The sequence below is a fragment of the Schistocerca piceifrons genome, chromosome 3, assembly GCF_021461385.2.
Source record: "Schistocerca piceifrons isolate TAMUIC-IGC-003096 chromosome 3, iqSchPice1.1, whole genome shotgun sequence".
NCBI lineage: Eukaryota > Metazoa > Arthropoda > Insecta > Orthoptera > Acrididae > Schistocerca > Schistocerca piceifrons.
The window spans coordinates 371741379-371767024 of NC_060140.1; the positions used below are offsets into that span (position 1 = coordinate 371741379).

At 38.3% G+C, this 25646-nt stretch overlaps 2 protein-coding genes across 2 annotated transcripts in view; both read left to right on the forward strand.

Moving 5' to 3' along the window:
* Nucleotides 1-8184, forward strand: part of LOC124788665 (meiosis-specific with OB domain-containing protein) — a 230305-nt gene extending 222121 nt beyond the window's left edge. Inside the window, exon 9 of the mRNA XM_047255941.1 lies at nt 7996-8184. Coding sequence (XP_047111897.1) covers nt 7996-8184 — 189 coding nt within the window. The remainder of the gene's footprint in view (nt 1-7995) is intronic.
* An 8319-nt stretch (nt 8185-16503) lies between these two features.
* LOC124789339 (cAMP-dependent protein kinase type I regulatory subunit) overlaps nt 16504-25646 on the forward strand; it is a 266916-nt gene continuing 257773 nt past the window's right edge. The window contains exon 1 of the mRNA XM_047256658.1: nt 16504-16879. Within this exon, the coding sequence (XP_047112614.1) occupies nt 16715-16879 (165 nt within the window). The 5' untranslated portion in view covers nt 16504-16714. The remainder of the gene's footprint in view (nt 16880-25646) is intronic.

Sequence of the window (25646 nt, forward strand, 5' to 3'; positions counted from 1 at the left end):
TTCAGGTAGTTTCTTTATGTTTTTGAAATTACTGATATTTGACTGAAAATAAGAATTACAGAAACGTTTGCATTTAGAAATTAAACATGTTGATTAGAATTTACTTTAATTGTTTGTATAATTTAAAAGTGAAACAGAGGTCAAATCTGGCTGGAAATCTGATGGTATCGTACACTGCAGTAAGGAGAAAGAGGGTTCCACTAGAGCTTCTTTTGAAGGAGAGATCCTTCAGCAGTTGCACACTACAAAAACTACTCAAAATTATTAAGAAAAACTATTAAAATCAAGGGACATGTATATAATGTAAGAAATCAGTAATTCCAACAACAGCCCAAAGTCTATATGGAATGCAGTAAAATGAGATATAGGATAGTCATCCACAGAACAGGATAACATCACAGTCTTTACTGAATGGAAGGCCTATTAGTAATGAATTACAGATATCAAGTATATTTATCAATCATTTCTTAAATATAATGGAATGTAGAGGGGCAAATAGGTTAAGAGAAAAATCAAAGCAGTATGTTAAAAAAGCAGCTCTCATAAAATTCTATCATATAAATGTTTCGGCAATTTCTCCTCCTGAAATTAAGAAGTTTACGTATTCTCTCAAAAATAAAAGCTCATCTAGTTTTAATGGTGTTTCCAAGATTTGTTCCTGTATAATAAGCCCTGTCTTATCTGAAATATGTAATGCATCACCAACTCAATATATTTTTGCCTTTGCCATTGTCAAACTCATCTTTAAGGAATGTGATGGGAGAGATGGCAATAACTACTGACATGTTACACTGCTGACACCATTTTCCCAAATTTCTGAGAAGGTGATGTATTCTAGAATGATATCTCACTAGAGGAACAACAGTATTCTCAGCAAATCACAGTTGGGATTTCGGAAGAGTTGCTCTACCTAGAATGCCATTTACATGTTCATAACAAAATAGCGCTGGTTGGTATTTTCTGTAACCTGTGTAAATCACAATATTCTCCTAGATAAACTGAAGTTTTATAGTACTGATGGTATAGCCAACCAATGTATACTGTTTTGTCTAACCAAAACAATGCAGAAAGTTTCATTAGTTATCCAGGGACATTATCCAAACTGGGGTGAAATCAAGTACAGGGTTCACCAAGACGCAATCTTAGGTTTGCTATTGTTTCAATAAATAAATAAATGATCTTCTGTCTAATATACAACAGGCAGATTTAGTTCTTTTTGCAGATGACACTAGTGTTGTTATCAGTCCAAGCATACATACAGCAAGAGAGGAAATGGCAAACAGAGGTCTTAACAGAATCATTGACTGATTTTCTGTGAATGATCTCACCATAAATTTTAAGAAGATGCAACATATTCAGTTCTGTACATATTTGGGTACTACACCAATGACAAGTAAAACACATGGCAAGGAAATAATAAATATGGCAGAACCTTCAAAATTCTGAGGTGTCCATATTGATGAGGATTTAAACCAGAAAAAGCACATTTTTCAAACTGTTTGAACAGTTTAGTTCAGTCACATTTGCACTTAGAATCATTGTGAATCTTGGGTGGGGGGAGAAAACAGTAAGTTGGTGTATTTTGCATAAATAATGCACCGCAGTTCAAAAGGGACAGTGATGAACACACCTGCAATACAAGAAAAAATGATGTGCTATACACCATATTAAGGTTGTCTTTGCACATAAAGGGGTGCACAATGCTGTGAATAAAATTTTTGATAACTTACCCAGCAATGTAAAATGTCTGACAGATAGCAAAGTAAAATTTGAAAACAAACTAAAAAAAGTTTCTCCTTCACAACTCCTTCTATTCCCTAGAAGAATTTCTATTACTATAATGTGTAAAATGTGATGGATAGGAATTACTAACTCACATCTCTTGATTTAATTTAAAAATTTATAAATCTTCAGCATGTAGCTATATTTACTAATTAATTTGCAGTGTAGATGTAAAAGGACTCATTCCACATTATTATGATTTATTGCACAAATGATTCATGGAACATGAAATTAACTAACTAAATTGCATTCTTGTAACATATCTTGATGAGGGTACATTTATTTTATTTTATTATTATTATTATTATTTATTTATTTATTTTCCAACATAGTGGAGACCATAATTTTTTTCCAGACTTCACCATCTCAACTTCAACAAGATTGGGATGAATGATCTTTCCAATTTTATATGATCCATGACAATAGTGACTGTCTTTACTTCTATGTTGATTCCAGAAGATCTAATATGCATTTTAATTAAGACCCAGTCACCTACTTCATATGCAATCAGGTTCACAATTGGGTCATGCACGTTTTCTTTCTTTTGCCTTCTTTTTCACTGTCTCTGATGCTATTCTGAGTTGTTATTCTTGTATTAGTTCATCCCTCATAAAAAATACTGACTTTTTTTTCACCAAAAAGTACAGTGCCAGCTGAGTTATTACACAAACTATTGATGACTCTTTCAAAGTTGCTTAACTTCTCAATCCAGTTCTTATGCTTTTTCCACAGTGAGCATGGAACAGACTTCCCAACTGATTCATGTTGTTCTGATGGATTTGATAAATTTGATGATAGCCTATAAGAAGATATCAAAATGTGCCAAATTTCTAGTTCCTGTATAAAATTTCTGAAGATTTGAGTGAAATTACAGACCATTATCTGACAAAATGTACTCTGATCTTATTTATGAAGTATTCGGCTTTGGTTTTTAATCATAATTTTGCTATCAGATTTTCTTAATGGATGGGGTGCCATGCAGATTTCAAAAAGACATTCAAAATAATCAATTCGCATGAAGATTTCTTTAGATTGTAGCAATGGGCCATTAAGATCAATTGCTGAAATTTGTCCAAGCTTTTTGGTATAGTTGTTGTTGTTGTGGTCTTCAGTTCAGAGACTGGTTTGATGCAGCTCTCCATGCTACTCTATCCTGTGCAAGCTTCTTCATCTCCCAGTACCTACAGCAACCTACATCCTTTTGAATCTGCTTAGTGTATTCATCTCTTGGTCTCCCTCCAATACTAAATTGGTGATCCCTTGATGCCTCAGAAGGTGACCAACCAATCGATCCCTTCTTCTAGTCAAGTTGTGCCACAAATTTCTCTTCTCCCCAATTCTATTCAATACCTCCTCATTAGTTATGTGATCTATCCATCTAATCTTCAGCATTCTTCTGTAGCACCACATTTCAAAAGCTTCTATTCTCTTCTTGTCCAAACTATTTATTTCACTTCCATACATGGCTACACTCCATACAAATACTTTCAGAAACGGCTTCCTGACACTTAAATCTATACTCGATGTTAACAAATTTCTCTTTTTCAGAAACACTTTCCTTGCCATTTTATATCCTCTCAGCTTCGACCATCATCAGTTATTTTGCTCCCCAAATAGCAAAACTCCTTTACTACTTTAAGTGTCTCATTTCCTAATCTAATTGCCTCAGCATCACCCGACTTCATTCGACTACATTCCATTATCCTCGTTTTGCTTTTGTCGATGTTCATATTATATCGTCCTTTCAAGGCACTGTCGATTCCGTTCAACTGCTCTTCCAGGTCCTTTGCTGTCTCTGACAGAATTACAATGTCATCAGAAAACCTCAAAGGTTTTATTTCTTCTCCATGGATTTTAATTCCTACTCAGAATTTTTCTTTTGTTTCTTTTACTATTTGCTCAATATACAGATTGAATGACATTGGGGAGAGGCTACAACGCTGTCTCACTCCCTTCCCAACCACTGCTTCCCTTTCATGCCCCTCGACTCTTATAACTGCCATCTGGTTTCTGTACAAATTGTAAATAGCCTTTCGCTCCCTGTATTTTGCCCCTGCTACCTTCAGAATTTGAAAGAGAGTATTCCAGTCAACATTGTCAAAAGCTTCCTCTAAGGCTACAAATGCTAGAAACGTAGGTTTGCCTTTCCTTAATCTATCTTCTAAGATAAGTTGTAGGGTTGGTATTGCCTCACGTGTCAACATTTCTACGGAATGAACACTGATATTCCCCGAGGTCAGCTTCTACCAGTTTTTCCATTCGCGTTATTATTTTGCACCCCTGACTTATTGAACTGATGGTTCAGTAATTTTCACATCTGTCAACACCTGCTTTCTTTGGTATTGGAATTATTATATTCTTCTTGATGTCTGAGAGTATTTTGCCTGTCTCATACATCTTGCTCACCAGATGGTGGAGTTTTGTCAGGGCTGGCTCTCCCAAGGCTGTCAGTTGTTCTAATGGAATGTTGTCTACTCCCAGGGCCTTGTTTCAACTTAGGTCTTTCAGTGCTCTGTCAAACTCCTCACACAGTATCATATCACCCATTTCATCTTCATCCTCTTCCATTTCCATAATATTGTCCTCAAGTACATCGCCCTTGTATAGACCCTCTTTATACTCCTTCTAACTTGCTGCTTTCCCTTCTTTGCTTAGAACTGGGTTTTCATCTGAGCTCTTGATATTCATACAAGTGGTTCTTTTTTCTCCAAAGGTCTCTTTAATTTTCCTGTAGGTAGTATCTATCTTACCCCTAGTGAGATATGCCTCTACATCGTTACATTTGTTCTCTAGCCATCCCTGCTTAGCCATTTTGCACTTCCTGTCGATCTCATTTTTGAGACATTTGTGTTCCTTTTTGCCTGATTCATTTGCTGCATTTTTATATTTTCTCCTTTCAGCAATTAAGTTCAATATCTCTTCTGTTATCCAAGGATTTCTACTAGCCCTCGTCTTTTTATCTACTTGATCCTCTGCTGCCTTCACTATTTCATCCCTCAAAGCTACCCATTCTTCTTCTATTGAATTTCTTTCCCCCATTCCTGTCAATCATCCCCTAACGCTCTTCCTGAAACTCTTTACAACCTCTGGTTCTGTCAATTTATCCAGGTCCCATCTCCTTAAATTCCCACCTTTTTGCAGTTTCTTCAGTTTTAATCTACAGTTCATAACCAGTAAACTGTGGTCAGAGTCCACATCTGCCCCTGGAAATGTCTTACAGTTTAAAACCTGCTTCCTAAACCTCTGTCTTACCATTATATAATCTATCTGAAACCTTCCAGTATCTCCAGCCCTCTTCTATGTATACAACCTTCTTTCATAATTTGGTATAGTACTGTGCATAAAACCCATATTTCACAAGAATTTAATATATTTCTTTCTTTCCAGGCCATGTTGTCAAAAACTACACTTCCTTGAAACTTCATCCATTTGTGTGGTCTGAAGTAAGCATAATTAATGTACACATATGTTATGAGTTCATCTACACTGTTTCTGGGTACAAATAGCCTCTAATTACTGAGTAAGTTCTTCTATATGACATGGCATCATGCACTAAATAATATTGATGTAAGCAGGACCAGTTTAAGGCAAAGCAACACAACCTACCACGTGGGGTGCCGAGCTTAGATGGGCACCAAAGGTACCACAACTATGAGACTTCTGTACAGGATGTATCACAATTAGCCCTTGAGCACACATGCCATTTTTTATAAGACAATTAGGCACATGGCATACTTTTACACACGTACAGAATAAATGTCTTTATGTGACCAAAATAAGCATGTATGAGCAAAACCACAGTGTAAGCTCACTCCAATTAAACAATGATAAAATAAACTTACAGTATATGTTCTAAAGCACTCTTCAACTAAACAGTAACAAAATAAACTTTCATTGTCTCATTCTGTTGGTGGTACAAGTGTTACCCCACAGTGATGACCCACTCAAAGCATTACACAGCACAGGTGCATCAGATCCCTGCCAATTGTTTATTTGATTATTAATCATCTTGTAGATGACTGCCTCATTGTGAGATTGTACTGCTAGCTCTTAATCTGTGTCATTTTCTTGCATAGATCATAAATTTTTTCTGACCAAGTCCACCCCTGCTCACTTGGATGTATAAAACCACAATGTATCACTGTGCTAGATGAAACAATAAAGAAAGAATAGGTATGGGCTGACAATTATAAAACAACAATGAAAAAATAAAAGACAATGTTATTTGTGGTTGGCACACTTCATACATAGGTGTGCCCACTCAAGGGTTAATAGCAGCCATTTTGGGCCACCAAGCAGATAGGGGAACCAAGGACACCCAAGTCACAAATAGTTACAAAAATAAACATGAATGAAGGTGTGCAAGGAAGAAATGTGAGAAGGGGTGAGGGCACCAAGTGAGTCACTTGTGTGGAAAAATGTTCTTAAACTGGCCCTAGATGTATGTTGTCTTGGTAGACTCCCATATTTTTCTTTGGCCTCTTTATGAATTTCATCTGTCTCCTGTTCTTGTCTGACACTGCACAGAAATTTTTGTATAAAACATTTACCTTTTACAACTCTCATAAAATGAATTCTCAAAATCAAACAATGAAGACTCCTGGTAGGAACAGGAACAGCCTGAACCACTTCCTTCACCAGGGCTTTGATTATCTATTGTCATGCCCATAAATGAAGGTCATCCTACCCAAGACACTTTCCACCTCTCCTGAAGTGGTGTCCTGTTGCCCACCCAACCTACACACCATCATAGTCCATCCCTATGCCACTCCAAATCCCAACCCCTTGTCACAAGGATCATATCCTTGTGGAAGTCCCAGGTGCAAGACCTGCCCCACACACCCAGCATTTCATATTACAGGCCCGTCACAGGTTTGTCCTACACCATCAGGGGCTGGGCCATCTCTGAAAGCAGCTATGTCGTTTACCAGTTTTGCTGCAAACATTGCATCTTTTTATATTGCTGTGACTGTCTACCAGGATGGATGGCCACCACCAAACTATAGCCATGGGCAAAGTAGACCACCCTGTGGCACAACATGCAGCTGAGCATAACATGCTTGATTTAAACAACTTCTTCACCACTCAAAGCCATCTAGACCCTTCCCTCCACCAACAGCATTTCTGAACTGTGCAGATTGGAGTTTTCCTTACAACACATTATCCCCTTCCATAATTATCCCAGCCTCAACCAATGGTAACATACTGTCCCCACACCCTCCACCCAACAGTTTCTACCTCCTCCTGTGCTGTCATCTCCTCCCCATTCTCATCTTGCACCTTCTTTGTTTGCCACCCTCTGCCAACACACCTGCCCATCTTTCCCAACTCCTCTCTCTTTTTTCACTCCTTTTATTCCCCACCTCACTGCCCCACAACTTCCTGACTTTATGCCTGTTGGCATTCTAGTCACTGCGCACTCCACCAGACAGCATTCCCCTCTCTCTCTCTCTGTCTCTCTCCACCTGTACCCTACTATCTCTTCCCCTTCCCTGCCCCCCCCCCCCCCCCCCCCCAGATATTACTGCTTGTGTCCCATGCAATATTCGCATTCCAGCCTGAGATGCAGGAGATGATAATCATTTGTGCATGAGGTATGCTTACTTTCTTGTATGAATGGTGTGAGTGTGTCCCTTTTGCTGATGAAGGCTGTGGCCAAAAGCTATATGTAAGAGTCTTTTAATTGTACCTGTCTGCAACTTAAAGTGTCTTCTTTACAGAAAATGAATTCTCACATTTTTCCATGTGGGATGAGTGATATTAATGTAATCACTCTCCTTTGAGTCTTGCAAGTTCCAGGACAATGTTTTATCATCTTGCCATATGTCATGAGGTACCAACGGAATAGTTCACCAAAGCTTCTTAGCCACTATGACTGATGAACTCTGTCATACAATTGAAGGCACAATGGAATGAGGTACTCATATGTATCATCTTAGCTCTGTCCCACTCAGCACCTACCAGTGCTGCAATTTTCATGACTGTACATAATATAATGTGTCCTTACTTATCCGGCAAGCCTTTTTTCACTAAAGAGGAAGATACTGTGCATAAATGAATACATAATAGGAAATAAACATTATGATAAATGTTGACTTCAAAAGTAAATAGAATATTGATGTTTACACAGTCTTCAGTTTTACATCCTCTCTTTTGTGTAGTATTACATTATTAGCCTTTTCTATTTTTTTTTTCTCTTTATTTCTATTCAAGGTTAATGAATTTCTGGCCATGAAAGATGATTCAAGAACAGCACTAAAGTGGTGCTTACTTATGGAACGCTGTGCAGCAAGAATTATGGTGTTGCGGCCATCCTCAGAGCAACGACGCCCTCTTGTTTCTGTATTGGCATGTTCAGTTGCAAATCCTGTAGAAGTTGCAGCACATATTCCAATTTTTTAGTCATTCTATAAAGTTTTATGATATAAAATTTAATACTATGCCATGCTGTCTGTTGCTGTCAATGTGTTGTACCAAATAAGATTAAATGTGAATTCTTATTTTTTTTAGCTTTAAGTAGGTTTCACTTAATGAATTATTGGCAATTATTGTCATTGAACTTTAATTTTCTGTAAAGAAATTGTATATATGTATTGCTCAAATGTCAATGAAATGAGTTTTTAGTTGACACATAAGCATGTTCACATGCAAACATCATGGGTTATGCATTCACATTACTATATAAGTAATAAGTCTTGAAAACAAAGTGAAGATCCATCATTACTGACGACCATAGAGTACTTAGAGAATGAAGTATCAAATGATAACTCAGACTAATATAAGAAACACTGTTTAGACAGAATTACGACTCAGTGGAATGGAAATGGTTGCTCAGCATCCCAGCTCATTTATGGCCAGCCATACTGAAGTATTTTCATAATGCACCATAAGATCATTTGACATTTGTGAAGGCCCTTGATAGAAACAGAAGTAGGTATCATTGGCCAGATCTCTGGAAATCTGTAAGACTTTACGCTGGCCACTATAGGGAATGACAACAGCAGCATGTGCTTCAATTACTTGTGGACATCTTGCACTAATTTCTCCTCCATTTGTTTCATTTCAGTGGACTGTAATTAAATTCTTGTTTAACTAGATGGTCAGCTGCCTACCTTACCTGCTATACTGTTACCAAAGCTGTACTGAAGGCTGGAACTCTCAAAATTGCCAGATTTCTTGTTGAGAGCCTGATTTTGAAGCATGGAACACAAAATTATGCTCTGACTGTGAAAAGGTGTTTGAGTCAGTACCGGTGTTAGAAGAAATTTGACAGTGCAGCATTGCTCACAGGATGACAATTTCCTACCACACATAGAAACATGGCTTCTTTAAACATTGTAATAAGATTTTGGCAGATATTTATGTTGGTATGATACAGTGAAACTTCAATTTTATGTTCTGCAATTTTATGTTTTCCACGATTCTACACCATACATTTGTAGCCCCTGTGAAAAGTCCATAAGATCAATGCTAAAAATTGCCTGATTTTAATTTCTTCCTAGTAAAGTTTACGTCAATTCTAAGTTCTTACTCAGTGTCTCACTTGACTTCATCCTGTTTTCATACTCTTGGCCTTTGATGTGACTGAACAACTTATAAGTGGCACAAAAGGCAGATGGTTCGCACCACAGGTAGTGACAGAGTTAAGAGAATATTGTAGGCCATTGTGGAGAGGGGAGACGTGAGAGACGAAATGCTGATGTAGTCCACGATCAGTGTTGCCAGCACAACTTGCAACATTTAGCTCCACCACATACTTGTAATAGAACTACTGCTAGGTTGCATTGGTAATGGAAAAACAAGACAGTTGTTGCAAAGTGTTCAGGACTGAACCAATACGTGACAAAGAGGCCCAGCCACCACCTTTTCTTGTTCCACTTATAACTCAGTCTCATCTTTCTCCATGTATTTCTGATGTCCTGTATTCAGCAACAATATCAACCTTTTAAATTCAAACACTGAGTCTCAATGAATGTGCTCGATCAGAATCAAGGAAATGTTGCTTCTGGCTTTTTTTTTTTTTTTTTGTCATCAGTCTACTGACTGGTTTGATGCGGCCCGCCACGAATTCCTTTCCTGTGCTAACCTCTTCATCTCAGAGTAGCACTTGCAACCTACATCCTCAATTATTTGCTTGACGTATTCCAATCTCTGTCTTCCTCTACAGTTTTTGCCCTCTACAGCTCCCTCTAGTACCATGGAAGCCATTTCCTCATGTCTTAGCAGATGTCCTATCACCCTGTCCCTTCTCCTTATCAGTGTTTTCCACATATTCCTTTCCTCTCCGATTCTGCGTAGAACCTCCTCATTCCTTACCTTATCAGTCCACTTAATTTTCAACATTCGTCTATAGCACCGCATCTCAAATGCTTCGATTCTCTTCTGTTCCGGTTTTCCCACAGTTCATGTTTCACTACCATACAATGCTGTACTCCAGACGTACATTCTCAGAAATTTCTGCCTCAAATTAAGGCCGGTAGTTGATATTAGTAGACTTCTCTTGGCCAGAAATGCCTTTTTTGCCATAGCGAGTCTGCTTTTGATGTCCTCCTTGCTCAGTCCGTCATTGGTTATTTTACTGCCTAGGTAGCAGAATTCCTTAACTTCATTGACTTCGTGACCATCAATCCTGATGTTAAATTTCTCGATGTTCTCATTTCTACTACTTCTCATTACCTTCGTCTTTCTCCGATTTACTCACAAACCATACTGTGTACTCATTAGACTGTTCATTCCATTCAGCAGATCATTTAATTCTTCTTCACTTTCACTCAGGATAGCAATGTCATCAGCGAATCGTATCATTGATATCCTTTCACCTTGTATTTTAATTCCACTCCTGAACCTTTCTTTTATTTCCATCATTGCTTCCTCAATGTACAGATTGAAGAGTAGGGGTGAAAGGCTACAGCCTTGTCTTACACCCTTCTTAATAAGAGCACTTCGTACTTGATCGTCCACTCTTATTATTCCCTCTTGGTTGTTGTACGTATTGTATATGACCCGTCTCTCCCTATAGCTTACCCCTACTTTTTTCAGAATCTCGAACAGCTTGCACCATTTTATATTGTCGAACGCTTTTTCCAGGTCAACAAATCCTATGAAAGTGTCTTGATTTTTCTTTAGCCTTGCTTCCATTATTAGCCGTAACGTCAGAATTGCCTCTCCCTTCCCTTTGCTTTTCTTAAAGCCAAACTGATCTTCACCTAGTGCATTCTCAATTTTCTTTTCCATTCTTCTGTATATTATTCTTGTAAGCAGCTTCGATGCATGAGCTGTTAAGCTGATTGTGCGATAATTCTCGCACTTGTCAGCTCTTGCCGTCTTCGGAATTGTGTGGATGATGCTTTTCCGAAAGTTAGATGGTATATCGCCAGACTCATATATTCTACACACCAATGTGAATAGTCGTTTTGTTGCCACTTCCCCAAATGATTTTAGAAATTCTGATGGAATGTTATCTATCCCTTCTGCCTTATTTGACCGTAAGTCCTCCAAAGCTCTTTTAAATTCCGATTCTAAATCGACTCCTGTTTCTTCTTCTATCACATCAGACAAATCTTCACCCTCATAGAGGCTTTCAATGTATTCTTTCCACCTATCTGCTCTCTCCTCTGCATTTAACAGTGGAATTCCCGTTGCACTCTTAATGTTACCACCGTTGGTTTTAATGTTACCAAAGGTTGTTTTGACTTTCCTGTATGCTGAGTCTGTCCTTCCGACAATCATATCTTTTTCGATGTCTTCACATTTTTCCTGCAGCCATTTCATCTTAGCTTCCCTGCACTTCCTATTTATTTCATTCCTCAGCGACTTGTATTTCTGTATTCCTGATTTTCCCGGAACATGTTTGTACTTCCTCGTTTCATCAATCAACTGAAGTATTTCTTCTGTTACCCATGGTTTCTTCGCAGCTACCTTCTTTGTACCTATGTTTTCCTTCCCAACTTCTGTGATGGCCCTTTTTAGAGATGTCCATTCCTCTTCAACTGTACTGCCTACTGCGCTATTCCTTATTGCTGTATCTATAGTGTTAGAGAACTTCAAATGTATCTCGTCATTCCTTAGTACTTCCATATCCCACTTCTTTGCGTATTGATTCTTCCTGACTAATGTCTTGAACTTCAGCCTACTCTTCATCACTACTATATTGTGATCTGAGTCTATATCTGCTCCTGGGTACGCCTTACAATCCAGTATCTGATTTCGGAATCTCTGTCTGACCATGATGTAATCTAATTGAAATCTTCCCGTATCTCCCGGCCTTTTCCAAGTATACCTCCTCCTCTTGTGATTCTTGAACAGGGTATTCGCTATTACTAGCTGAAACTTGTTACAGAACTCAATTAGTCTTTCTCCTCTTTCATTCCTTGTCCCAAGCCCATATTCTCCTGTAACCTTTTCTTCTACTCCTTCCCCTACAACTGCATTCCAGTCGCCCATGACTTAGATTTTCGTCCCCCTTTACATACTGCATTACCCTTTCAATATCCTCATACACTTTCTCTATCTGTTCATCTTCAGCTTGCGACGTCGGCATGTATACCTGAACTATCGTTGTCGGTGTTGGTCTGCTGTCGATTCTGATTAGAACAACCCAGTCACTGAACTGTTCACAGTAACACACCCTCTGCCCTACCTTCCTATTCATAACGAATCCTACACCTGTTATACCATTTTCTGCTGCTGTTGATATTACCCGATACTCATCTGACTAGAAATCCTTGTCTTCCTTCCACTTCACTTCACTGACCCCTACTATATCTAGATTGAGCCTTTGCATTTTCCTTTTCAGATTTTCTAGTTTCCCTACCACGTTCAAGCTTCTGACATTCCATGCCCCGACTCGTAGAACATTATCCTTTCGTTGATTATTCAATCTTTTTCTCATGGTAACCTCCCCCTTGGCAGTCCCCTCCCGGAGATCCGAATGGGGGACTATTCCGTAATCTTTTGCCAATGGAGAGATCATCATGACACTTCTTCAATTACAGGCCACATGTCCTGTGGATACACGTTACGTGTCTTCAATGCAGTGGTTTCCATTGCCTTCTGCATCCTCATGTCATTGATCATTGCTGATTCTTCCACCTTTAGGGGCAATTTCCCACCCCTAGGACAAGAGAGTGCCCTGAACCTCTTATCCGCTCCTCCGCCCTCTTTGACAAGTCCGTTGGCAGAATGAGGCTGACTTCTTATGCCGGAAGTCTTCGGCCGCCAATGCTGATTATTTATCAAAATTTAGGCAGTGGCGGGGATCGAACCCAGGACCGAAGACGTTTTGATTATGAATCAAAGACGCTACCCCTAGACCACGGGTAGTGAACTCTTATTGCCTGGTAACTTGTTAAGTCACCCAATAGCCAGCACAGCCATCACACCACACTAATACATGTAAAATGAGCTCACCTACTGGATGTGTGGAGAGGGGGAATGGCCCTTCAATGACAGGAGAGCAGGTAGGGGTGAAAGCACTTTGTGATGTGCTGAAAATATACTTTTCATGCAGATGATGTGCTATGACCGAGATGACATAAGGAAGTAGAACAAGGGATTTCTAACAACATATTGTAAAGACTTTTGTGTTCAAATCTGACACAATACAGTGCAACAACTCCATACACTGCTCATGTACATACTTTGCATCACACACACCACACACTGTAGATCGTAAAGACTGGCAGCAGTGATAAGAGGACATGAAGCAAAATTGTACCACCTGAGCTTTCTTTCAAATTTACATTTTACACAGTTCATAGAAATTCACTGAGCCAACTTCTAATAAGCTTTTAATGCCAACTGGGAAAGTAAACTCATTTTTTCATGTCTCTGTTTCTCTCATTGAGCCTAAAATAACACTTTTAAAGCTGGTGACCATAAGACATGCGGCATAAGAAAAGTATTAAACAGTAACAGCAATGGTGACAAAATTTATCATTACGCAGATGTTCACATTTATGCTTATGGTTTAACCACATACCATTGGCAGTGATGACTTTGATTTAATTCAATATGTTCGTAATTTTTTTTTTTTTTTTTTTTTGGGGTGAGCAAAAAGGATAATCTCACATAACGTGTTTTGAATGTATAGATTGTGGTCGTAGCATGTTGGAAAATAGCTTAATTACCTTGTACCCAGACACCGATTCCAATTTTTTGATGAGTTTTTACTTGCTGTTACACACCTGCGACTTTTTAAGAACTGATGAAATTCTTTGCCACAAATTATTCTTTAAGCACTGTTTTGTACATTCAGTTTCCCTCAATTAGACAGATGTTATACAAAGTATTGGAGGGGATTGCAACTTTTAAACAAAAATGCCAATTGTGTGTGTTTTCGCTTGTATTTTGAGGGGGTTTTAACATTTTCCTCAATTTTGCATTTTTTAAATCTGGACTGCACGAAAACAAAAAATAGGGGTTTCACTGTATTGCCTGTTGTGACATTTACACATCACATAGCTAGCAAGACACTACAGGTCTCACACTGTTTTCCTCGATCCCCAGTCAAGAAACTGAAACAACACTGAATACTTTGTTTCCATTTCAGCTTGATGATGCTGAAAGAGATTATACCAAACAGCTCATCATTCAGATGGAAGAAGCAAAGCATTACCATTCAAGAAATAATATTTGCTGGTGATCTTTATGGAAGTAACTCCATTTGAACACTGCAGTGATCATGAGGATACGACAATGTGATCAGAATTCAAAGAGCCGCCATTGCTGTCAAATAAACGACCACTGGCTAGATCCAGATCTAGGTCTGTCCCGTCAAACCAGCAGTTTAGCATTTTCAAAGGAGGGGGTGTAATGCAAAGTACTGAACATTATGCACTGTTGTGTAGAGGTTGCAGTAATTGCTGGCTTGTGATGTGTGGGTTACTGCCTACTTTATTTATCAATTAAGATTTTTAACTTCTGGAAGCTCCTGGAACTTAGTTACTAGACTATTCTTTGTATAAACATGAACACTCTGCTGGGGCAGAGGAATGCCTTCATGGGTGAGAGTATTAAAATTTCAATGATTAACTGCTGAAGCATTTTCAAAGAAGTTACAGCATTTGAAGTACTCCTAAAAACCAGAGGATCTCACATAACTGAAAACTGGTTAAAACTTGCAACTGATAACATTGAGGTCTTTGGTGAAAATTTTTTTTGTATCAAATGAATGGACTGTTGGGAAATGAAGCTGTTGTGTTTCAGTAGACAAGAAACTCAAATCCAACAAGATGAAAATTGCATGCAAGAGTGTTTGAGCAAGTAAGGCTTCTGTAAAGATAGGCATATCCTATTATATTGGTTGTCTTTTATTTTTTTTGTTCAAGTTACAATAAAGCAAATGCCAGGATGGTTCCTTAACCTAGGCCATGGCCAAACACCTGTCCTATTCCCATAGGCTACCAATCCTATCGTCTAAACGCATTTTATGCATGTTGTGTGATATTTTAGCCTCTTGATTGGCACTGTCTTACCTTTGCAAACAAAAAAACAAAAAATACATTTTGATATGGTCCTTGATAAATAAAGGTAAATAAATAAAATATGGTGCAAGTCAGTCAAGGTGCCAGTGGGGGAGAGTACGAGCTGTAACTCTTACAAGCTACAAGAAACTAGCATACAGTGGGGTGAGGTAGATAAGGCTTAACTGCGAAGCTGCCTTTAATTCTTTGAATGAGCTGTTGCACAAAATGGATCCCACAGGGAATTCTGTCTGGAATGTGAAAAGAAGTAAAACATGTACATTCCACACAATCAAATGGTTTTTCAGTGCTAATTCTAATGACAAACTAAAATTTAAAGCATTTCTGAACAGTTACGTGGCAATGAAATGTACATGGTTCTCCAACAGAAAGCTCTTTCCTTCAGTCTTAAACTCCACCGCATTTTTAAATGACATTTAATACGCTCTGGTAGGGCGCTGAATAGATTTATACACATGCAATTGACTTCTTTCTGTACTGTCAGCCCCTTCAGTTAGATCCTACTCAGAAAAAGGTAATCAATGGGAGACGTTTAAAACCTCTCCGCTTTTCTCCACATCTCCCACTCCTTGCCACTACGTTACACAGAATGACAATGAATAGTGATACTGATTAATGTATACACCCATCCAGTCTCGAATTCCTTATATGTTTTCTTGCACGAATATCGAGCCATATTTCGACAGTTTTTTGTACACTAGTTAATTGTTGAAGTAGGAACGTCAAACAAATCACAATATCGATAAGTTACGTTGGTCTGGAGGACGCAAGTGGCACCATAATGAAACATAAATGCCTTCGGAATTGTTGGGAGTGCCGAAAATTTCCCAGACACTTTAAATTTCGAGTGTTACCACTACGTTCTGCCCTGGTACGGAGTTCGTTCTAAAACAAAGCGCTTAATAAATTAGTTGGAATTACACAATGGAATAAATGCGTACGACAATAATACCCGAAATGCGCAACGTTTTTCTATATTAAGCCTTTTTTAAGCCAGACGTTGAACGGCGTTCTTTCTAATCTTCCTCTCTCTTGTCCTCAGGCCCATGTGGTTTTCTTTAATTGATTGGCTGACAAAACAAGCAATTGCTTGCACAACACCTCTAGTGCAAGTGAGAATTGATGAAAATACAAGTTTGTCCTGTATCTGTGAAATTTCGAGCATTTTATTTACACTTCCACTGTCAGTGCTGTTCTAGCATTTATCGCTATTCTTTCGTTTCTACTATCTCTGTGTTAAATCCGTAGTTACATCGGTTGTCAATTGTTTTCTGCTAGGGGAAAGTGTGTGATGTATTTTCTCTGCCTATGTTTGTGTTGAAGTGATTAAGAGCGATTGGATTGTCGCTGAGCAATCGTGTAATAAGTTTTGAACTTATTAGTGCAAGTGTGTATTAGAATACCCCTTAATACCGTCCGTAATACATATAAAGTACCTTCGCGCAAAGATGGCTGCAAACTTGGATGAAGAACAGAGTTTGCGTGAATGTGAGGCTTACGTTCAGAAGCACAACATTCAGCAAGTCCTAAAAGATTGCATTGTACAGCTTTGCGTTTCAAGACCGGAAAACCCTATATCGTTTTTGAGGGAATATTTCCAAAAACTAGAAAGGGTAAGTGGTGTCCACAGCTTTATTTATTTGTATGTTTTACTTGCTACAGCAGTTTCAAAAAGCTGGGCTTAAATTTATTGTTAAGTAGGCCTTCTGAGGAACTTTGCCCACACATATTCTCGTTCTGACTTTGGAAGACAATGAGGTCCAAAAGCACTCAATGTTATAGGTAGTTTTAAATTTCAAAAGTGGTTTGTTTGCACCAGAAATTTGTCATAATTCTTAATAAGTGTCTTACTTCCAAAAATAACGAGTCCTTTGGGCTTATTGTTAACAAGACTTAAAATCGTAGTGACAAGAACAAGTAGGCCTATTGCTTCACTTTTTGCACGTAATTTGCCTGTAGTTGGGGAGTAGTCTCTCTGTAATATTTTTGATTAGTTCGTTTTTGCTTGTAGTCATTTAGAATTGTTCTTCAGCATTACTGAAATTGTGAAAGGCTTATTACTTATTTGCTTCAAGTTTGGTAGTATGCTATTTGGCATAGAATAGCAGTCAGTCGTGAACAGACAGGTGGCTATAAGAATAGGCAGATAAAAAAAAATTATTATTGAAATTTATGATTGTGGTAGTGAATGCCTGCTGTTTATATCTGATTGGAAAAACTCTCCTCATTTGATAAGAATTATCTAAACGTGATGGTCCCATTGCTTGCAGTTTTTAAAAAGGAAGCATGACAACACTACAGTTTCAAAAAACTGCCAATCAAAAACTAAATCTAATGCCAGGTGATTGCCGATATTAATATACAGCTTTCTATTAATTTTAAAATATGGCTTATATCTTGCTTGTGTCCACATGCCTTTTAAGGTTCCTGTGATATTATTAACTGTGATTGATTAGTGTGAAACATTTACTCATTTCCTTATAACTGCACAGCCTTGCTTGAACTAGAATTCCTAAACATCATGAGATAAAGAGGAATGTTTGATAAGAGTTGTCAGTTTTGACCAGTGACATAGGGAACATGCTATAAATGCTGTAAACAACATGGTGACTGTAATGCAATGTTACTGATGATTTTTTTCAAACACATTAAGGTACAGATCAGTCTGACAACATAAAGTTTTTTGCCAACTCACACCCATACTTTTACCTTCCAACCTGACATAGCCTATACTTTGGGCTAAGCCACAGGTCAGTGTGTCAGCACAACCATTTTTATTTATTTATTTGCTTTAAAATTCACTGGCTTCACCAACTAACAACAAAACTGTAAATATATACACCAAAAGTTGATGTGACAGAAGCCATTAACATTATGTCACTGGCCAAAGCTGATGATTCATATCAAACCTTCTTCTTGACCCACCCTCAGGCTACTCTCCAGATCAGTCTGTCATCACAACTAAGGGGCACTCTAGTCTAGAACAGTTCGTCTATCGATCAGTCATGCTACTCCTTAGGTAAGTAGTACACCCTGCGCCATGTACTTCACCGGTAACAGAAACCGGTTTTCTGCTCAAGGAATTATGGGGATAGGAGTGGAGACATTCAACTTGCAGATTTCTTGTAGAATCTGACAGGGACTCCACCATGTGCAAGGGCCTGTTGATTGTTAGTGCATTCAGATTTTTCTCGAGGTACCAGTACTATTTACAAATACAAATGCTTTGTTCACATGTTGGCAGTTTACATACAATAAATGTCATCCAACAAAATAATTAGGTAAATATCAATAAAGACAAGAAAATAATACAGTGTATAATTAGGTAAATGACAATAAATAATTAGATAATTGATTACGTAGGGTTAATGCCCTGCATACTTAGATGAATGACAAAGACAGTAAGGACAAAAAGTACAAGACATTAAAAAAAATAGATAGGGTATGTGGCAGGACTCATGGATATACAATAAAGTCTACTGTTTATTTATTCTGTTGTTTGTTTATAGTTCATTCACATGAGAATTGTAGGCTATTGATCACACACGCCTGGAATTCCTGATGACAGCAAAATTCAGTACTTTTCAACCATTTTGCAATGCTAATTTTAAATTTATTTATTGACATTGTCTATGCACTTTCAGTTAATTTGTTGAAGTAGGCAAGACCAATAAGTTTGTGGTTTTTGTGTGTATTTGTCAGCCTAGCTTAGTGTGTGTAAACTGTACAGGTATTCACCAGGAGCTTAAATGTAACTGTGGAATGCCTAATGTATATTATAAAAAGAGACTTTACTCCATTCACAATCTAATGTAGTCCTTAGACTATACCACAGATCAGTCTGTTACCACAAAGTTTTTTTTTTGTTGCAAAAATGGCTTTTTATTATGGCACATTCATTGTTTTGTCAACTCACAGCCAATCTATCACCTTCCAACCTAACCTGGATCGTGAGCTGTACGCAGTCTGGTCTGTCACCCCGGTGCCATCAAAAACCAATCTTGTAGAGGTATAGTAGACTTATACACAGTACAATCCAAAACATTGTTCTCCTCAGTGGATCACCCTCTCACTAGATCTATGTTGGTCTGGTAAACTCAAGAGATCTGCGCTGTGTGGTCAAAACCACCCACACCCCCAAAAACATATGTTTTTCATATTAGGAGCATTGTGCTGCCAACTGCTGCCAGTACTCCATATGAGCGACCTCAGTAGTCATTAGACATCATGAGAGAACAGAATTGGGCACTCCGTGGAACCCACCGACTTGAACGTGATCAGGTGATTGTCACTTATGTCATATGTCTGTAAACAAGATTTCCACAGCCCTAAACATCCCTAGGTCCACTGTTTCCGATGTGATAGTGAAGTGGAAACGTGAAGGGACATGTACAGCACAAAAGCGTACAGGCCGACATCCTCTGTTGACTGACAGAGACCGCCAACAGTTGAAGGGGGTCATAATGTGTAATAGACACACATCTATCCAGACCATCACACAGGAATTCCAAACTGCATCAGGATCCACTGCAGGTACTACGATAGTTAGGTGGGAGGTGAGAAAACTTAGATTTCATGGTTGAGCAGCTGCTCATAAGCCACACATCATGCTGGTAAATGCCAAACGACACCTCAATTGGTGTAACGAGGGTAAACATTGGATGATTCAACAGTGGAAAAACGTTGTGTGGAGTGAAGAATTACGGTACACAATGTGGCGATCCGATGGCAGGGTGTAGGTATGGTGAATGCCCGGTGAACGTCATCTGCCAACGTGTGTAATGCCAACAGTAAAATTCGGAGGCGGTCGTGTTATGGTGTGATCGTGTTTTTCATGGAGGGGGCTTGCACCCCTTGTTGTTTTGCATGGCACTATCACAACACAGGCCTACATTGATGTTTCAAGCACCTTCTTGCTTCCCAGTGTTAAAGAGCAATTTGGGGATGGTGACTGCATATTTGAATACGATCGAGGCACGGCCTGTGGTGGGACACGACAATAACATCCCTGTAATGGACTGGCCTGCTCAGAGTCCTGACCTGAATTGTATAGAACACCTTTGGGATGTTTTGGAATGCTGACTTTGTGCCAAGCCTCACCAACCGACATCGATACCTCTCCTCAGTGCAGCACTCCATGAAGAGTGGGCTGCCATTCCCCAAGAAACCTTCCAGCACCTGACTGTCTGTGAGAGTGGAAGCTGTCATCAAGTCTAAGGGTGGGCCAACACCATATTGAATTCCAGCATTATTGATGGAGGGCGCCACGAACTTGTAAGTCATTTTCAGACAGGTGTCCGGGTACTTTTGATCACATAGTATAAATTAGAACTGAGTAAAACACAAAACTTTGATTTGAAACTGAAACATACAAATAAGAGCATCCCAGATTCATATGTAACATATGATGACAACCTTCTGATAATACATTGACAGCTAGCATTGTTCACTAAACCTTCACTGTTACAATTTGGCACAGAGGGTACAGCAATATTGAAGGATCACTGCGTCGTTCTCGTCTTGTGCCATCATTCAGTGTAATCAAATGCCCTGCACTCTGTTGGAGTAAGCCGATTGGAGAAACATAATGCTTGTATTAGTGAAGTTTTGTGTATAAAGGGGTGTGACTTGCTGTCATGGTGTGGACTTATGACTCTAGAAGCAGTGAAGGAAGAGGAAGGATTAGAATGTAAGATTTTCATTGAACTTATCCATATTTAGGACATTCACATATTAGCTCCTATATATAAATGTCTCTAGTCTGTCTGCCAGATGATATTGACCACATCTGATTAGAAGTAATTTTTCTATAACATTATACACAGTCATCTAAGGATGAATAAATAATATTATTAGGTTGTTATTTTTGATTGTCAGTGCTGAGTGGCATATCTTTAATGCACCAGTCTCCCAGATAGTGCCTATAGTGTCTACTTTTTCCGGTTCAGAGTTCCTTTTCTACATTAATTAGTAGCTTCACTATTTTCAGGAGGCGGAGTGTCACATTTTGTAGTCCTTCCAGTAAAATATAGTTTCTTCAGTTACGTTAGTGCTGTTGTAGCAGTTGTGGTCTTTGTTCAGAAGACTGGTTTGATGCAGCTTACAAGGCTACCCTCTCCTGTGTAAGTCACTCCATCACATGTAACCTGTGCAACATACATTGTACATTTACATCTATGCTCTGCAAACCACTGTGAAGTGCACAGCAGAGGGTACATCCCATTCTACCATTTATTAGGGTTTCTTCCTGTTCCATTCATGTATGGAGCACAGAAAGAACGAATGTTTGAATGCCCCTGTGTTTGCTGTAGTTATTCTACTTGTATCCTCATTATCCCCATGTGAGCTGTAATATATTCCTAGAGTGATTATTTAAAGCTCGTTCTTGAAACTTTGTTACTAGACTTTCTCAGAATAGTTGACATCTATCTTTAAGATTCTGCCAGTTCAGTATCTCTGTAACACTTTCCCATGGATCAAACAAACCTGTGATCATTTTTGTGCTGACCTTCTCTGTATACTTTTAGTATCCTCTGTTCTATTTGGTACAGGTACCACAAACTTGATTAATAATCTAGAACTGGTCGCACACGTATTTGGAAGCAATCTCCTTTTTAGACTGCCTGCACTTCCCCAGTATTCTACCAATAAACTGAAGTTTACCACATGCTTTATCCACGACTGGGCAGTCATTTCATATCCCTACAAAGTGTTACACCCAGGTATTTCTATGAGTTGGCTGATTCCAACATTGACTCATTAACCCTTTAGCTGCTGTGGATGTGCTAACACACGCGCCTTTGTACCTGTCCCTGTGTGCTCTGAACGTGTTTATGCGCGCCACCAGTCCTTCTACCTGGTAGTCTGAATGTGTCTACTGAATGTGTCTACGCGTAAACGCGTTAACACGACTAGAGCAGTTAAGAGTTGATATGTATGTTATAGTCACAGGATACTATGGTGTTTTTTTGGTGAAGTGCACAATTTTATGTTTTTGAACATTTAATGCAAGTTGCCAATCTTTGCACCACTGTGACATCTTATCAAGAGCTAACTGAATATTTATGCAGCTTGTTTCAGACAATAGTTCTTTATAGATAAATGCATCATCTGCAAGAAGTCTGATGTCAGTATTAATACTGTCTGCAAGGTCATTAATATACAACATGAACAGTAAGTGTCCCAACACCCTTCCCTGTGGCACACCCAAAGTTACTTCTACATTTGACGGATGACTCTCAATCCAAGGTAACATGCTGTGTCTTCCCTATCAGAAAGTCTTCAGTCCAGTCACAAATTTCATTTGATACCCCATGTGATCATACTTTTGTCTGTATGTGTGGTACTGAGTAAAATGCATTTCAGAAATGAAAAAATACTGCATCTGCCTGACTCCATTGATCCATACCTTTCAGTATGTGATGTGAGAAAAATGATAGTTATGTTTCACATGATCAATAATTTCGGAATCCATGCTGCTGGTTGGCATGGAGGAGGTTGTGCTGTTAAAGATACCCCATTACGTCTGAGCTCAGAATGTGTTCTATGATTCTACAACAAATCAACATCAAGGGTACTGGATAGCAGGTTTCTGGATCACTTCCATTACCCTTCTTGTAGACAGGTGTGACCTGTGCTTGCAACTACTGGGCATGGGGTTTTTTTTTTTTTCCTCCCACAGACCTACAACAGATTATGGTTAGAAGAGGGACTAACTCAGCTGGAAATTCAGTATAAAATCTGATAGGGATTCTATTGGGCTCTGGAACTTCGTTCAATTTTAACAATTTCAGCCGTTCCTCGACACCACTGACACTAATACTTCCTTTCGCCCATCTTTTCCATGGTACAAGGATTATGTTAGGGCAATTCTCCTGTGTTTTCTGTTCTAAAGGAATATTTGAAAACAGAGTTAAGCATTTCAGCTTTTGCTCAGTTTCACTTTCTGTCTGATTTGCTAGGGACTGGACACTAACTTTGGTGCTATTAACAGCATTTACATACAACGAGAATTTCTTTAGGTTTTGTGAAAGATCATTTGACAGTATTCTGCTATGGTAGTTATTGCAAGCATCATGCAGTACTCTCTTCATTCATTCAGCATCTCTATCTATAGCCCTATGTTTTGTTTTACAGCTATTATTCATGTGAACCTGCTTACTGTGGTCAAGTTGTGGTTTCATTCTACAATTTTACCCCCCCCCCCCCCCCCCCAAAAAAAAAAAAAAAAAACCAAACCACACACACACCTCCATTACCAACTTGACAATTTTTTCTTGATACCTCAGGATATGTGCTGTAAACTGATGTCACCATTTTAACTCAGTTCATCTGCATTGGTTGTCTGCTGTGTCCATCTAATATTAAATAAGCATTCTTATGTAGAGCCAACTGTTTAACATCCACATTTCACTTCTGTAAAAGTCTACATGTCAGACAAATACCTCCAGAAAAGACCTCCTAGCACTTAGATTTATATTCTGAGTTAACAAATTGCTCGTTTTCAGAAAGCTTTTTCTTCACATTGTAAGCCTGCATTTTATATCCTCTTTTGTAAGTAATTTCACTGCCCACTTTTAGCATATAATTTCCTAATCTGATTCCCTCATAATCACCCAATTTAATGTGACTGCAATCCATTACCTTTCTTTTACTCTTATTGACATTCATCTTATAACCTCGTTTCAAGACACTATAATTTCCATTCAAATGATCTTCCAAATCCCTTGTAATCTCTGAGAATCTTCAATGTATGTTTGTTTAATTGTTTTTCCCTGCCTATTAAGGAACTGAATGGCATTTGGGATGAGGATTTTTCATATGACATACAAACTGAAAGGTGGAAAAATGGACTGGCTTTCATAACCAGCAAATCATTTCATACAACACCTAATCAGATGTCATCAACCATTATGAACTACTATAACAACTATCCTTCATCAAAATATCTTATTTTTAAAACTACGTATAAAATTCTTTGATAAATGCGACATTACTGTAAAACTCCAAAACACTGAGAGATGGCTGAATAACTTAGAGGCTAAAAGTCACAAAAAATAAATAAAATCAAAGATTAGTTCAGAGAAGGGGAATGGAAAACAAAATGAAAGTAATTATACAGATTTTATGTCACTGTTTCAAATAAGTGGAATCATTGGCCGTGGTTTGATTCTCAGCTGGGTTGGGGATTTTCCCTGCCCGGGGACTGGGTACTTGTGTTGTCTTCATCATCATCATTCGTGCCAGTGGCTAGACTGGATTGTCTAAAAAGAGGACTGTGTGAGAATTGGGACTTTGTACAGGCGCTGATGACTGCACATTTGAGCACCTGGCAAACCAATCATCATCAAATAAGTGGAATAAAAATTGCCAATAACTGATATAACCACACTTACGAATTAAAAGAAGTGGAAGAAGCAACAGACTCAAGCAGAAAGTCAGTATAAAAAAAGTGGAGATATACAGTAGTCAACATTCATTAGTCCAAGTGTCTAATGTGCTAGGCTGTAATTGATGAGTGAATAAGGAATAAGGAAGACATGTCAACTAGCTTAACAAAAGAGAAATTTTAATCAGTGAAAGGAGCATGCGTGGAATCAACCATGGATGTAAATTTAAAGAGGTGGTTTCCGCAACTGAAGATTTGCAACACAATACTGCATCTTAGAAAAATGGTAGTTGTGGTAAAATTAGAAAAGAATCTGTGACTGACCTTGTAAATGTATAATTTAAAGACTTTAAAACTAATAAATGCATTATAAGTGAATTGACAAACCTTTAGACAAACATATTATGAAAGATTACAAAAAATCCTCCCAAAGAAAGTTAGAGCTTACTGGCCCATAGATGAAGAGTTTATGTAATCTGGCCATGGAAAGTGTTTAAAAAAGGAACAACATATGAAAAAAATAAAATTGTAAGTTTTGGGTGTGGCAGATATGAGGATATTGACAGAGGTGAGAAATAAATTAAAAACAATATTGAAGTATTGAGACTTGCTAAGAAGTTGTTCTAAAAGAGAAATTACAGTAATTAAATCAGTATTAACTTTATCAAATTATCATGTAAATAATTTACTTACATTGATATGAGACAAATGTGTGGTTCCTCATCCACTCTTTTCAGTTAATTTCATGAGAACCCCTTTAGAGAAGAGACGACTTGACTCAAGATCTTAAATTATGGTAGTGAAATTGTTGTAAATAATTTTATTATTGCATTCATGCACGCACGTGCTATACTCACTTACGACATCATGGAGTATTTTTAAATGATGACTGTGAATTATGTTGGAGATGTTGGACTGTATCTTAAAATCTTTGTACCAGCTAATCTTTGTGTGTACCAAGTACAAATTAAATGGAATATTTTCTGAGCTGT